At 50.7% G+C, this 12702-nt stretch overlaps 1 protein-coding gene across 13 annotated transcripts in view; it reads left to right on the top strand.

Annotated features, from left to right (window-relative positions):
• Window positions 1-12702, top strand: part of OTOF (otoferlin) — a 115821-nt gene that overhangs the window by 29789 nt on the left and 73330 nt on the right. For all 13 annotated transcript variants that reach the window (XM_056342235.1, XM_056342238.1, XM_056342237.1 and 10 more), the window contains exon 4: window positions 11126-11225. In XM_056342235.1, coding sequence (XP_056198210.1) covers window positions 11126-11225 — 100 coding nt within the window. The remainder of the gene's footprint in view (window positions 1-11125; window positions 11226-12702) is intronic.

A 12702-nucleotide genomic window follows, 5' to 3' on the forward strand; every position in this document is an offset into this window, starting at 1 on the left:
GTAAAGCGAGCAGGGGAGAAGGCAGTGGAGACAACTGGCTCAGCTCAAGTTGGACATGGCCAGCAAGTGATGATGTGGCTTTTGTAGTCCAGGCTGTGCAGAGGAAGAGATTTGAGCCTTTTCTTTCATTTTTTATTACCTCCTGAGGCAGGCTGGATGTTCGGCTCCTAAGTGAAATGATACTTCGCTGGCTTTCAAACTCCTTGCTTCTTGTAATGCTAGCAATTCAGATCCTCTGCCTGGAGGACTGGAGGGCTTGGTTTTGAGTGCTTTCAAGAGGACACCTTCCTTCTCTGGACTGATGCCCACAAACTCATCTTGCATCACCAAGAAAACACATCATATTGAGATCTGCAGCAACAGGACAATTCCCACCACCTAGCTTTGCCTGCCTGTAACCTGGGCATGGGGTTTAAGCCCAACAGTCAGTAGAGACTGACCAGAAACTCCCATGAGTATTTTCTCTGCACCTTGGATACCCCTAAGGCATATGGGATGGATTTCCCTCAAGCTGAGCAGTCTCTTCATGTGAGCACAGAGAGCTCATGGATCGATGGTGAACTGCAGGACAGCTATGAGTAGGTGGGATGGGCCCTTCCCCAGGGAGAGAGGAAAACAAGCAATTATCAGTGCATTTTAAACCCTGATGATTTTGAGCTGCATCCAGGCTTTTTGCCTTTTGGGGTATTGTTTGGTTTTGTTTAACACAGTGTTGGTCATTAGGCAAAGTCTGTTCTGGAGAAAGGAAATCTTTCAAGATTTCTTAGCCTTATATTTAAGTTTTAAAAGCACAGAAAGCAATAGGTGGGCTTCCCACAAACAGCAATGAAGACCAGATCTGATATCCCTGGGCAACTTGGGTGTCAGGAAAAGGGAAAACAGGAAAAGAAGAGAGCACTTCTGTTATTGCAGACATCTTATTTTTCACATCTAGGGTAGCTTTAAAATGATCTCTTCGTGGGATCTTGAGCCTAAAGCTCTCCTTTGGAGGCAGCCTGAGACATGAAAGGAGGCTGTAGTGAGGTGGGCTCAGCCTCTTCTCCCAGGTCACAAGCAACAGGACAAGAAGAAATGGCCTCAAGTTGCACCAGGGGAGGTTTAGGCTGGGTATTAGGAAAAATCTCTTCACAAAAAGCACTGGAACCGCCTGCCCAGGGAGGTGGTGGAGTCACTGTCCCTGAAGGTGTTTAAAAACATGTAGATGGGGCACTTAGGGTTGTGGTTTAGTGGTGGGCTTGGCAGTTAATGGTTGGACTCGATGATCTTAAACGTCTTTTCCAACCGAAACAATTCCATAATTCTGTGATTTGGAGATGGCCACCTTGGCAGCTCTGCCTCCAGGGTGGAGCAAAGCCCTGCCAGGCAGGAGGTGCACGTGGAGAAGGCTTGTGCAGCAGAGTCACACAGAGGGGGTTGGTGAGCCTCTGTCCTGGGCTTATCCTGCCCCAGTCCCAGTCACAGCCCAGCGGCGATGTGCCAGACACGATTTGGTCTGTCACGTGGAGATTGCCTGTGCTTTTCCCTCTTTGTCCTGACATGTCCCATCTCTCTCACCTTGCAGTGTTCACACGTGCTGAACATTTTGCCTCAAAGCCTCCCCTGCTTCTTCAGACCTGGGTTCGTAAAATGACCCTTCATGGCTTACAGTGGTTTCCATATAGCTTCTAGATTCATGCAACTGAAAACCCAAGCCCTCCTTTGCAAGTGGGTTGAATAGTTGAAAATAGTGCGTTTTTTTCTAGCCATTAAAGCATTTTCTAGGGTTATAATTTCCCTGTCTCCCAGCATGTGAGGATGCATGTGCTAAGACATGTCCCAGGGGCTAAGCTGTGGCCCTCTTGCTTCCAAGAAAGGCTTCTTTGCTGTGGGACCTTCTTACTTCACACCAGCAACCTGTCCTTTGGCTCTGTGATGCCTTGCAAGCAGGCAGGACTGGCTGGAAGACCAGAGATGTGCGAGGGGTCCAAAAATGGGTGATGAGAAACCAGGGAGCTGCTCTGATGAGCAGCTGGATGGGTCTGGTTGGTCTGTGAAGCTCATTGGGGTACCTGGGGGAGAGGCAATGGCTCTCTGGGAGCTCAGGCTGGAAAAGCAGAAAGTAAACGAGCTGAAGGAGAGTTGCTGTTGGATACTTGGGGGTCTGATGGTATGTCTGGAAGATGCAGTGCTTGCATTTATGTACAAACCTGTGTTTGGAAGATACGGGTAAATGCAAACTGTTTCCTCTTGTGGCTTATGTGATGAGTGCTTTGAAGCTTGGACCAAAACCAAGAGCCTTTTCCACTGTCTTAGCCAAATTGCAGCTTCATCTGTAATCATCTGGCACTTGAAGTTAAAGCTTCCTAAATCCCTTTCCTCCTAATTACCCCCTTTGCACCGAGCCTGTGCAGTAGGCAAGTCAGAGCTTACACTTGCAAGCGCATGTAATTATTATTGTTTTGTTATCATTTGGATAACCTGGTGCAATGTGGGACACACCAGTTGTTCCAGCACAGCAGCCTCTAGATATTAGAAGCTGCTTCAGTGAATTAACTTCTTTTCTTCCAGCAAACTCTTGCAAAAATTCTCATTAAATAGAAATGGACTTCCTTTTCACCCTGGAAGACAAGTGGAATAGCATAATGAGTGCCAGTCAGCCCTGTTGTATCAAAACATATTCTGTCAGGTAACTAATTTGGGATGAGATTACAGGTCTGGTTGCTAAAGTGGTAATTTGGGTATACTTAAGACTTTGGCATGGTGTTTGACTTGGTGTCATGCAATATTTTGATTAAGAAATGAAAAATTCTGCAAAAATTTGACATGGCGGGCACTGAGGGTGTTACACACACGAGCAGCACTCAATTTGTCACTGAGGATGCTGGCAGCTGGCAGAGCCCGGTGGGGACCAGACCTTGTCAGGCAGCAGTTTTTGCATTTCCCTGCACACAGGGAGCAGTTGCGGCTAGCAGCACGGGCAGGGATGCTGAGCGTGGGGAAGCTGTGTCTAGGGAAGCTGGCAAGGAGCTTCTGCAATTGCTTGGCAGCCCGTGACTAACAGCATTATGTGCTTCAGCGCGGGCTGGGGAAAAAAAAAAAGTGTCTAGCTTCAGAGCCTACTGCTTCAGAAAGGTGCTGGAAAAGTGGGGTTGATTAAGGAGGAGTAGCTGGAGTCATTAAAACCTTAGCAGAGCCACCTACACTGAAGTTATCAACAGTTCTGTTTGGCTTATGGGTAAGGAAAGGAAGTGGTGTCCTGGTCGTGTACCAAGAAGCGGGAAATTGGTGGCTGTTGCTCTGGGAGCTGACAAATTCACATGGGTTCATTACCTCAGCAGATTATAGCTGAGCAGGGCTGAGCTGCATGGTCGCTTAAGCCCCATTGATGGTCCAAAAGACTAACGTCTCCCATGATCACTTCTTTGAGCATTCTGGGCATCTGTCATTTCCCCATGCTGCCTGTTTTGCATTGCAGAAGCTCTTTAATTCAGGGCAGACTGCGCAGGTGTTTAGGAAAACTGCTGCCCTTCCCCACCATGCCACCATGTTGGAGTCTGTGCCCCCCTCCAGCCATCCCCAGGGACCAGGAGCCCCCAGACCTCCTCTGCCCTCTTGGCAGGTGCCAGGTTGGGCAAGGTAGTGCTCAGTGTAGAGTCTGGGTTGTAGCCATGGTGCAGGAGGTTGGAGATGTTGCTTTGGGTTTGGGGGTGTAACCAAATCCTTCAGTGTTTGCAGCTCTTAGTGTTGGGGTAGGAAAGCATCTGGGCAGGGGCGTGAAGATGCAATGGCTGCTCCTGCCTGCCCTTCCCTCCCACACAATATTCCTCATTTCTCTTGGACACACTGGAGTATGATGAGCATTGAAAATTTGGGTGGGGAGCAGACGAGGCTGCAGGGATGGGTTCTATAGTGGTTTAGTGTGACAACTCTTTTTTTTTTTCTTTTCTTCTGTTTTTCTACTCCCCCCTCCCTGTTTGATATCAGATTAAAATCCTAATTTCAATCTGCATCTGTCCCAAGCCCCCAGCTGGGCTGGCCGTGGTCGGGGGGGGGGTGGGGTGGGTGGGAAAGCTCTCCTCTCCAAAGTACCCTGAGGCTGCCCAGCCCTGGGCTGACCCCTGCCCCTGCATCCCTGCGATGGGCTGGGGACAATGCATTGGCCTGGCCAGCCCTGGCAGGCAGCACCCCAGTGTGGATGGGTGAGGGATGTGCCCAGGCAACACTTAATTCCCTAATTTAGATGGATCCCAACAGCTCCAAGTGGTTCAGGAGCATGAGATCAGCTCTCCCTGAAGTCTTTAAGTACAGGCTGGATTCTCCCTTGGGCAGCTGAACCTTCGTTCCACTCTCCTGGGCTCTTGCAGGCCTGTCAATGGGTTAAGTGCAGTAGCATCCCTCTGCTTTCCCCACCCTACCTTGCAAGGGGTGCCTGGAGGTGGGGACCAAACCAGGACAGAGATGTCGTGATTTACCTTTTGTCGCTTCCCAGGATGTGATGATGGATGGATGGATGGATGGATGGATGGATGGATGGATGGATGGATGGATGGATGGATGGATGAAGATGCCACCCACCAACCAGAGGCTATCCCTAGCTGCAGGAGCAGAATTTGCCCAGGGAGCAAACAGCATCCAAGGGTTGAGCTAGCAGGGAAGGGGAGACAAGGGCAAAGAGCAAAGCATGCCATGTTATGGGTGTGCAGCCATCCCAGACTGCTCTGATCCAAGGCTTTGAGCAAGCTCTAAGCACTGAACCAGCCAGGCTGGGTTTGAAACAAGAGCTATTCCTACAGTCTGATAAAATTACGAGTGACCCAGAAAAACTCCCTTTCTTTCCATCAGCAGAAATGCCAGGGAAGGGAGCAGGGCACTTGATGAATTATGAAACACTTGGAAATGAAGGGCTGTGTAGACAGTGCTGAATATTTTATTCGCTTTTGCTTGGTTCTTGTCAAGGGAGGGGTCTGAGGAAGGAGCATGTTATCCCAAGCCTAACACAGATGTATCTTCCCAATAAGTCACACGCTTGCAGATGAGCTGGCCCGAGGTCTGTGAGCAGAGCAGGGGAGTGCAGAAACACAGAAGCCAGGCTGGAAGGGTTGCAAGGACATGCTAAGAGGATGGTGAAAGGGCCTGCATCTCACCATCTTCTCAGGAGGTGGAGGCATCTGCTCTTTGCCTGTTACCACCATCCAAATATTGTGGCTGGGAAAAAGCTGCTGCAGGGCTAGGACTGGCTCTGACATACCTGCTTTCATCTGCTCCCACAGCAGCAACAGCTTGCAGTTCTAAGCACTCAGAAGCAGCGTGTGCTTTTGACTGTAGCTCAGCTGGGGAGAACATCAACGTGATGGAGATGTACATGATGCTGCAGCCTCTGGGCTTCTCATGAGTGATTTTGTCCCAGCCAGAGGCAGCACTGCAGCAAGTCACAGGAGCAGGAGGTGTCTGGAAAATAGTCTTGGGGTTCAGGAGGGGCCTCTGGCTCTCTGCTGCAGCTGGGGCATGTGCTGTCCTGAGGGGTCCCTCTGTCTGGGACATCTCATTATCCTGTTCTCATGCGGAGATACTGCCTGGCTCTAGGGTCACCCCTATCAGCCCCAGCTCCCCCCCAACCCCACAACCATGCTCCTGAGCAAGCAAGGGCGGGCTGTGCACAAAATGCCTCTTGGAGATCCTTGCACCCTGTTGACTCCTGGGTTTTTTTCCCCCACTCTTTTTTCTATTTGCTTTGACAGGGACAGATCCAGATGCGCTCAGGGAGAACCACCATACGGGTGTGTGGCAGCTACCATGCCATAAAGCCTTGAGCACAGAAACTGCCACAGCTCTCATACCCCTCCTGGCAAAGCCACAACAGCTACACTGGAGAAATCCCCCAGTTACCTCTTGTTTCGGAGGTGGCGTTCATATTAAGAGATGACATACTGTGAGACGGGCTGGACCATGGCCAGAGCTGCCAGCTGTGGGGGGCTTCCTTAGCTGGGAAGCACCAGGGAAGCGCATGTGCGTTGCTGCTATGAAGTAGAAACATGCTTTTTCGGACCAGCCTCGCCTGTGCCCTGTCCCACTACCACCAGCAAGGGGGTTTAGAGGAACCAGAAGAATCCTTGTTCCCCCATCTAGGATACCTTTAGGTATTTCCCATGGAATGGAATTCCCTGGAGGCACCAATTAATGGCAAAGTCTCGTCATGACTAATTTAAGACTTCAGTTGCTTCCTCGGTGGGGTCAACACTAGCAGCCATCAGCTGGAACCACCACCACCACCACCACCACCACCACCACCACCACCACAAATGAGCTCTCAGCTGACTAGTGCCTGGAGCATGCTACCTGCAGAGAAAGGTGGAGGGAGTAGGGCTTGGCTGGTCTGGTGGAAAGGACACCAAGGTCCACCTAAGAGCAGCCTGAAGCTACTTGAAGGGGAGTTACAGAGCTAACTAGTGACAGATGAATTAACAAGGAGCAACAGGCACAGCTTGGGACATCAGGAAAATATTCTTCCCTTGGAGGGTAGTACAGCCTTAACAAGTCAGCAAAGAGGTGGGGGGTCTCCATCCATGGAGGTTTTTGAGGCTTGGGGGGTGAAGTCATGGCCAAACTCATCCAGAGCTGGTGATGGTCTTGCTTAGTGCAGGAGGTCCCTTCTACACAACAGGTCTGTGATTCAGACATGCTGGCCCTGGAACAAGAAGCTCTAAGCCCTGCTGCGAGATCTCTTGGGAAACATTTCAGCCCCACGCTGATTTGTTGCTAAAGCAGCAGCTGTGAGCACTGGGCTGTTGGAGATTTCAGTTGGGAAACTGAGAGGTATTTGGGCAGGGAGAACTGGGTACAGGCACATTCCCACCCACTGCAGTTGCACAGTAAGGCAAGGCAGCTCGAAACTGCTTTAGAGCAGCTTCTGCAGCTGAAATAGAAAGCAGAAGTGCCCAAAGCTACAGTACTGTCATGCATCCTCCATCAGCCTGAGGATACTGAAGTGGATTGCAGTCTAGAGCATTAAATCGATCAGGAAAATTCAGTGATCTGTCTGAACTTGGTGAACACACTGGTGTCAGACACATGCTTGGTTTATGGTAGCTGAGCTTTGAAGACTCTCCATATGCTCATAGGCCACTGCAAAGGCAAGCAAAAGCTGAGCTCTTCCTCAGTCCCATAGACAGGATTGTTTAGATTGGAAAAGACTTTTAAGGTTATCAAGTCCAAATGTTAACCTAGCACTGCCAAGTCCATGGTATGATTTTCCTGGGCCTCCTGAATGAAATTGCTAGATTATGCTATCTGTAACCAGGCTGAGACAGTCCTCCTTGTGTTCTTAGCTTTTAGGTTAAAAAAAAAAAAAGAATTCTGACAATGGTGTCTTCTTATTAAGAGATCATACCATGTCCCTTGGCAAAGGAGCACACCTTGCCTTGAAACCAGGGCTCTTCCCTGAGGGTAGCTCAGTAAACCAGAGTTCCTGGGAGGGTGACAGGGTCCAGGGTAAATTCTCTGGAGGTGAGGCTGGTTCCAGGTTATTTTGCATTTCCCATCACAGCAGTAAGGACTTTCCTCATCACTGAGGGTTATTCCCACTTACAGACGCATGAGCCATCACTGCCTCTGTGCAAGAAGCTTCCCATTCCTTCATCAGGCCGCTCTGGAGCAATACGCATATGTGAGCCACCAGTACCTGCATCCACCTTGATCTAAGAGGAGCAGAGAAGCCACTACCACAGCTTAGAGCTACGTGGCATTTCCAAGGGGCTGCATCTTTATGATGTGCCATCAGCAAATAGATTAAATAATACCAACACCTACAAACACATGTAAGAGCAAGAACTGCATAGTGTGTTGCCGGCTGAGCCTAGCAACGTTCACAAATCTAACCCATAAGCAACTGTACTAAAATAACTTGATTTTAGAGCTCAAGCCACAAGAGCATCCCTCCAAACTGACCTGCTTTAATCAAATCCAGCCATAGGCAGAGGACAGCCCTCCAGATCCCTGCAGCAGAGCCTGTGCTCACATCCCACAGACTTCCCTCAAGGAAGACTTCCCAAAACAGGAGAGCTGCTGCTCTTGCAAACAGCAAGTATTATTTCACAAACCCTGAAATCCAGGCTGATAGGGAGCCTTCTTCCCCGACAGGCTCGTCTTAGAGAAGAAGCAGGTCTCCATGGGGGCCGGTGGTGCGTTATTCATTGTGCATGAAGCGATGTGAAGCACACAGAGGTGTTAATCTTCGATGACCTGCATGGCACCTTGGAGACAGAGTTAAAGGAGCTCGGTGCTGGGACCCAGCCATGCACAGTATGTGGGGGCTGAGGAGGGGAGGTGAAAGTCCTGCAGGGAAAGGCCCCATCCTGCACAGCACACTGGGGAAGCTCTGCCACAGCTCTCCTTTGTTCCTAGAGCATCAAACATGACCAGCAAGCTACAGCAGGATCTGTCAGAGGTTTGCTGGAAAGCAGGACATCCCTGCTGCTACTGCAAGTCAGAGCTAGATAAGTGGATGAGCAACAGTAATGTCATTTTTCTGTTTTGCTTAGGTGGTTTATTAATTTCCTCAGGTAGTTCATTATTTCAAATGAGTGGTGTTCAGTGGGACATCTACACAGCGCAGTTTGATTTCTTCGGTCAGAGAAATACCCACAGAGGCGCTGTCTGATCCCCATGCATGCAGGTGCGTGCACAAGGAGGCACAGGGACCAGTGCAAAGAAAGGACGTTTGGGTGGGAAAAGAGGAAAAAAAAAAGTAAGAGGTCTGGCAGGGGCAGGACCCAGGCAAATCACACCCCCAGGACCCCAGGGAGCTGAGCAGACCCTGCTCTTCCATCCAGTGCTGTGCTGCATTTCAGAGGGTGCTTCAAAGCATAAGGAGACAGACGGCTTGAAAGGTGGGAAAGTCAAAGCCCATTTCCAGCGCTGCAGCAGGCTGACCTAGGGTAAATCTGCTTGCCCTGCTTTTACCGTGGGTCTCCAGGCTGCTGATGCAGGCAAAGCATTGGGCGCTTGGGTTACACAGGGGCAGAGGCAGGAGAGGAGCCCTCAGCACCCCACCACACAGCACGGGGAGTTCTTGTCTTACTCTGTGAAATCACGTCTCCATAAATCAGCATCACAGTAAGCGATGCCTTAAGGTTGGCAAGGAAGCAGTTTAATCAGCAGCAGCTTTCTCGCTGGCCCCAGCTGGCAGAGCACTGCAGGCATATTCCTGGTGTGCCGTGTAATATCTTCACTGTCATCTGGGGTCATAGCACTGGAGATGACATGCAAGGCAGACAGGGTAAGGCAGCTCTGTGTTCACTGTTTCAGGGCTTTTTCTGTATCAGGAGTCACTTGATTCACAGCTGGCTCTTCTCAGCCTGGGAAGGTCCCTCTGGTGCCATAGCAGAACATGAAGAACACAAAGCTCCTTGACAAGCCATGAGCTGGCAAATAAGTAATGACTTTTATTAGAGAGTGCCAGGCTTCTCCACACTCTGTGGTATCTATTCAGACCTGTAATTTAACAAACGTGGCTGCTTTTAGGTCACAGAGTACTGCGCTCCCTGGCTGTACGAGTGGCAGGCTGCAGCAAGCCCAGGCCAGAACCACTAAGAGCAACCAGATGCTGTCATCCTGCTCATCTTGGGGGAGTTCAGGTGGTGAGAAGAAGCTCAGGGGAGAAACAGCCATGATGGTTAGAAGGTGTTATACACCCTCACCTCAACATTCATCTCAGCCCATGGTGGGAGTCAGCCCATGCAGGGCCAGTGGGACAGATGTGAGCCCTCCACGTGTGTTCCTGTGCAGTCGGGCAGGCTGCTTGTTGCAGCGGTGGGGTTGGAGAAACCAGCTTGTTTTCCACTGAAGGAAAGATGGGAATGCTCTGCTGTTGGGCCAATAGCATCCAGCGCAATAGTGGGGACAACCTGGGAAGGAGGAAATAATGTGTTAAACCATTGCTCCATGCATGCTGTAAATGTCTCCTTTCAGCCGCAAAAGTTCTTGTGGCTCTGGGTCATGTGGTCCTGGCCCAGGTGAGGCTGTCACCAACTCCACCGGGGTGTGACAGATACACAGGGACTGAACTTTGGCAGGCAGCTTGCCTCACACACTACAGACCACAGCAATAATAGGATCAAGGATCGTAGTATCATATCAAAGGATCACAGGATAATTCAGACTGGAAGGCAGTTCAGGAGCTCTCTAGCTCGATCTCATGCTCAAAGCTGAGTCAGCTTGACCTCACATGGGGTAGTTCTTGACTTGTTCCAGTTGGATCTTGAAACTAATGGTTGGACTTGATGATCTTAAAGTTCCTTTCCAACCTAAATGATTGTATGATATCCCCCAGGATGCAGACAGCCTAATCTCCCTGGGTCTCTGCTGTGTTGCTTGAAGATATCTAGCAGGGTCAGAGTGGTCTGGCACAGGGACACAAGCCTTCAGGCATCAGTTATGGTTAGAGAAGGGAGTCAGTCTCCTCTGAGCAACTTTCAGACTCTCATGCAGAACCTTCAGACTATCTCCATCCAAGTAAACTAACCATCATGAGCCCTGCTCTCCCATCCTGGGCCAGCCCAGATGGGCTGTTCAACTCATCCCCCCTACAACCAGGCACATCCGAACTGCTCCAGGGATGCCCTGCCACAGGATAAACCCTCCTGGGAGGGGGTAGGTTTGGGTCAGGCATGTTGACCTGGGACCTCCCCATGTCATGTCCTGTGCTGACAATGTCCTGGTGCAGATAGGTGAGGAACAGTGCTCTGGTTCTTGCCTTGTTTGATTAACTAGCACAGACATAAATGCAGACATTCAGGATGGAAAAGGCCAATTTGGGTTCCCTTAACTGCATCCCAGTACTACAAGACTGATGATGCCCAGAGCCTCCTTCTCTTCTTATCCCAACAGTGTTACCTTGAAATGGCTTCTCTCCTGGCCTCTTTGACCACCATCTCTACTGAGCTGTGGTCACTTGCTGCAGCTGCCAGAAACCTTGGCCATGCTCTGATCTTGCGTCTCACATCTACCTCCTCTTAAGGCAAATGGAAAGCAAAACCAGCCAAAAACATATGCTTGGGTGACATGGCCAGCAAAGCCCTTTCCCATTAAAAACAGATGCTGGTGGGTGCTCACTAGAGCTTGCCTGACTTTTCTTTTCTTTCCTCTATAGACTCATTGGCACTTTCCGGATGGTCCTGCAAAAGGTGGTGGAGGAGGGGCAGGTAGAGGTGACGGACACACTCATAGACGACAATAATTCAGCCATTCAGGTAGGTCATGAGGAATAAGTGGCTGCTGCTGCCCTTCAGTCGGTCCATCTGTCCATATTTCTGCTGACTCTCTGAGAACAGAGAAGTCTGTGTTACACACCTGAATCCTCAACCTTGCCTTCATCCCATTACTCTTGGTCTGAAGGAATAAGGCAGCCAGGACTTTCCTGAGGGTGCACAGCGAAGGCTGGCTGTTCTGCACGCCGTGAGAAGTTTAGGATGGGGGAAAAGCAGGAATGGATCAGGTTTAATCTACACACAGTCTCCAATTGCTCAGGCACCACAGGTCAGAAAAAGCCTGCAATAGACACCCCCTGCAGCACTGCGTTCAGCTCTGGGGTCCCCAGCATAAGGAGGAACATGGACCTTTTGGAGCGGGGCTAGAGGAGGCCACGAAAATGATGAAAGGGCTGGAGCAGCTCTGCTGTGGGGACAGGCTGGGAGAGCTGGGGTGGCTCAGCCTGGGGAGGAGAAGGCTGCGGGGAGACCTTAGAGCACCTGCCAGTGCCTAAAGGGGCCGGCAAGAAAGCTGGGGAGGGGCTTTGGGCAAGGGCAGGTGGCGATGGCACACGGGGGAATGGCTTTACATGCGAGAGGGGAGATGGAGATGAGAGATGAGGAAGAAATTCTTCCCTGTGAGGGCGGCGAGGCGCTGGCCCAGGCTGCCCAGAGCAGCTGTGGGTGCCCCATCCCTGGCAGGGCTCAAGGCCAGGCTGGACGGGGCTGGGGGCAGCCTGGGCTGGGGGGAGGGGGCCCTGCCTGTGGCGGGGGGGTGGGAACTGGATGGTCTTTAAGGTCCCTTCCAACCCAAACCATTCAATGAAATGTCCTGCTGCTGGAGACTCATGGCAGCTCAGAGCACAGCGTGGTCCTCAGATCCCCACAGAGGAGCTGAGCAGCTGCTTTGACCACAGTCCCGCACCGAGCTCTGCTCCCAGTGCTCTCCTGCACCAGAGCAGCCCCACACTGGCTCTGCCCTGGCCGTTAGTGTGTCAGCTTTGATCTGTGCCAGTAGTACTGGTTTTCTGAAAAGATCAACTTTTACAGTATTTGTCTCTGACCTCAACACTGCTTTTCTCTGACCCTTGTAGCACATGAGAAATAACCTCATGCAGCAGCTCACCTGAAGTCTCATTCTTTATACCCCTCTGGGGAAAATCAGGATAAGAAATACCACCCGGTCTGGATCTGCACCCCTCTTCCAGAGCCTTCAATGCCAAGGAACAGGCTCCCTGTTTGCAGAGCAGCTGCTGCGTAACTCAGTGCGTTTCCATCTGGTTAACACATCTCATGGGAGCTGTTTCCTATGGAGACGGGGTTTTATAACACACTTGGAAATACGGTTACTTCTGATCTTCTTGGGTATCAAAACCCTAGTGTTTTAATTAAAAAATAAAGCCTCAGCCTCCCCTCCTTTTCTTATTCCTCTATAAACTGCTTCCTACACTCAGCACAAAGGAAAAGAGCAATCGCATGT

The sequence above is a fragment of the Falco biarmicus genome, chromosome 6 (assembly GCF_023638135.1).
Source record: "Falco biarmicus isolate bFalBia1 chromosome 6, bFalBia1.pri, whole genome shotgun sequence".
Taxonomy (NCBI): domain Eukaryota; kingdom Metazoa; phylum Chordata; class Aves; order Falconiformes; family Falconidae; genus Falco; species Falco biarmicus.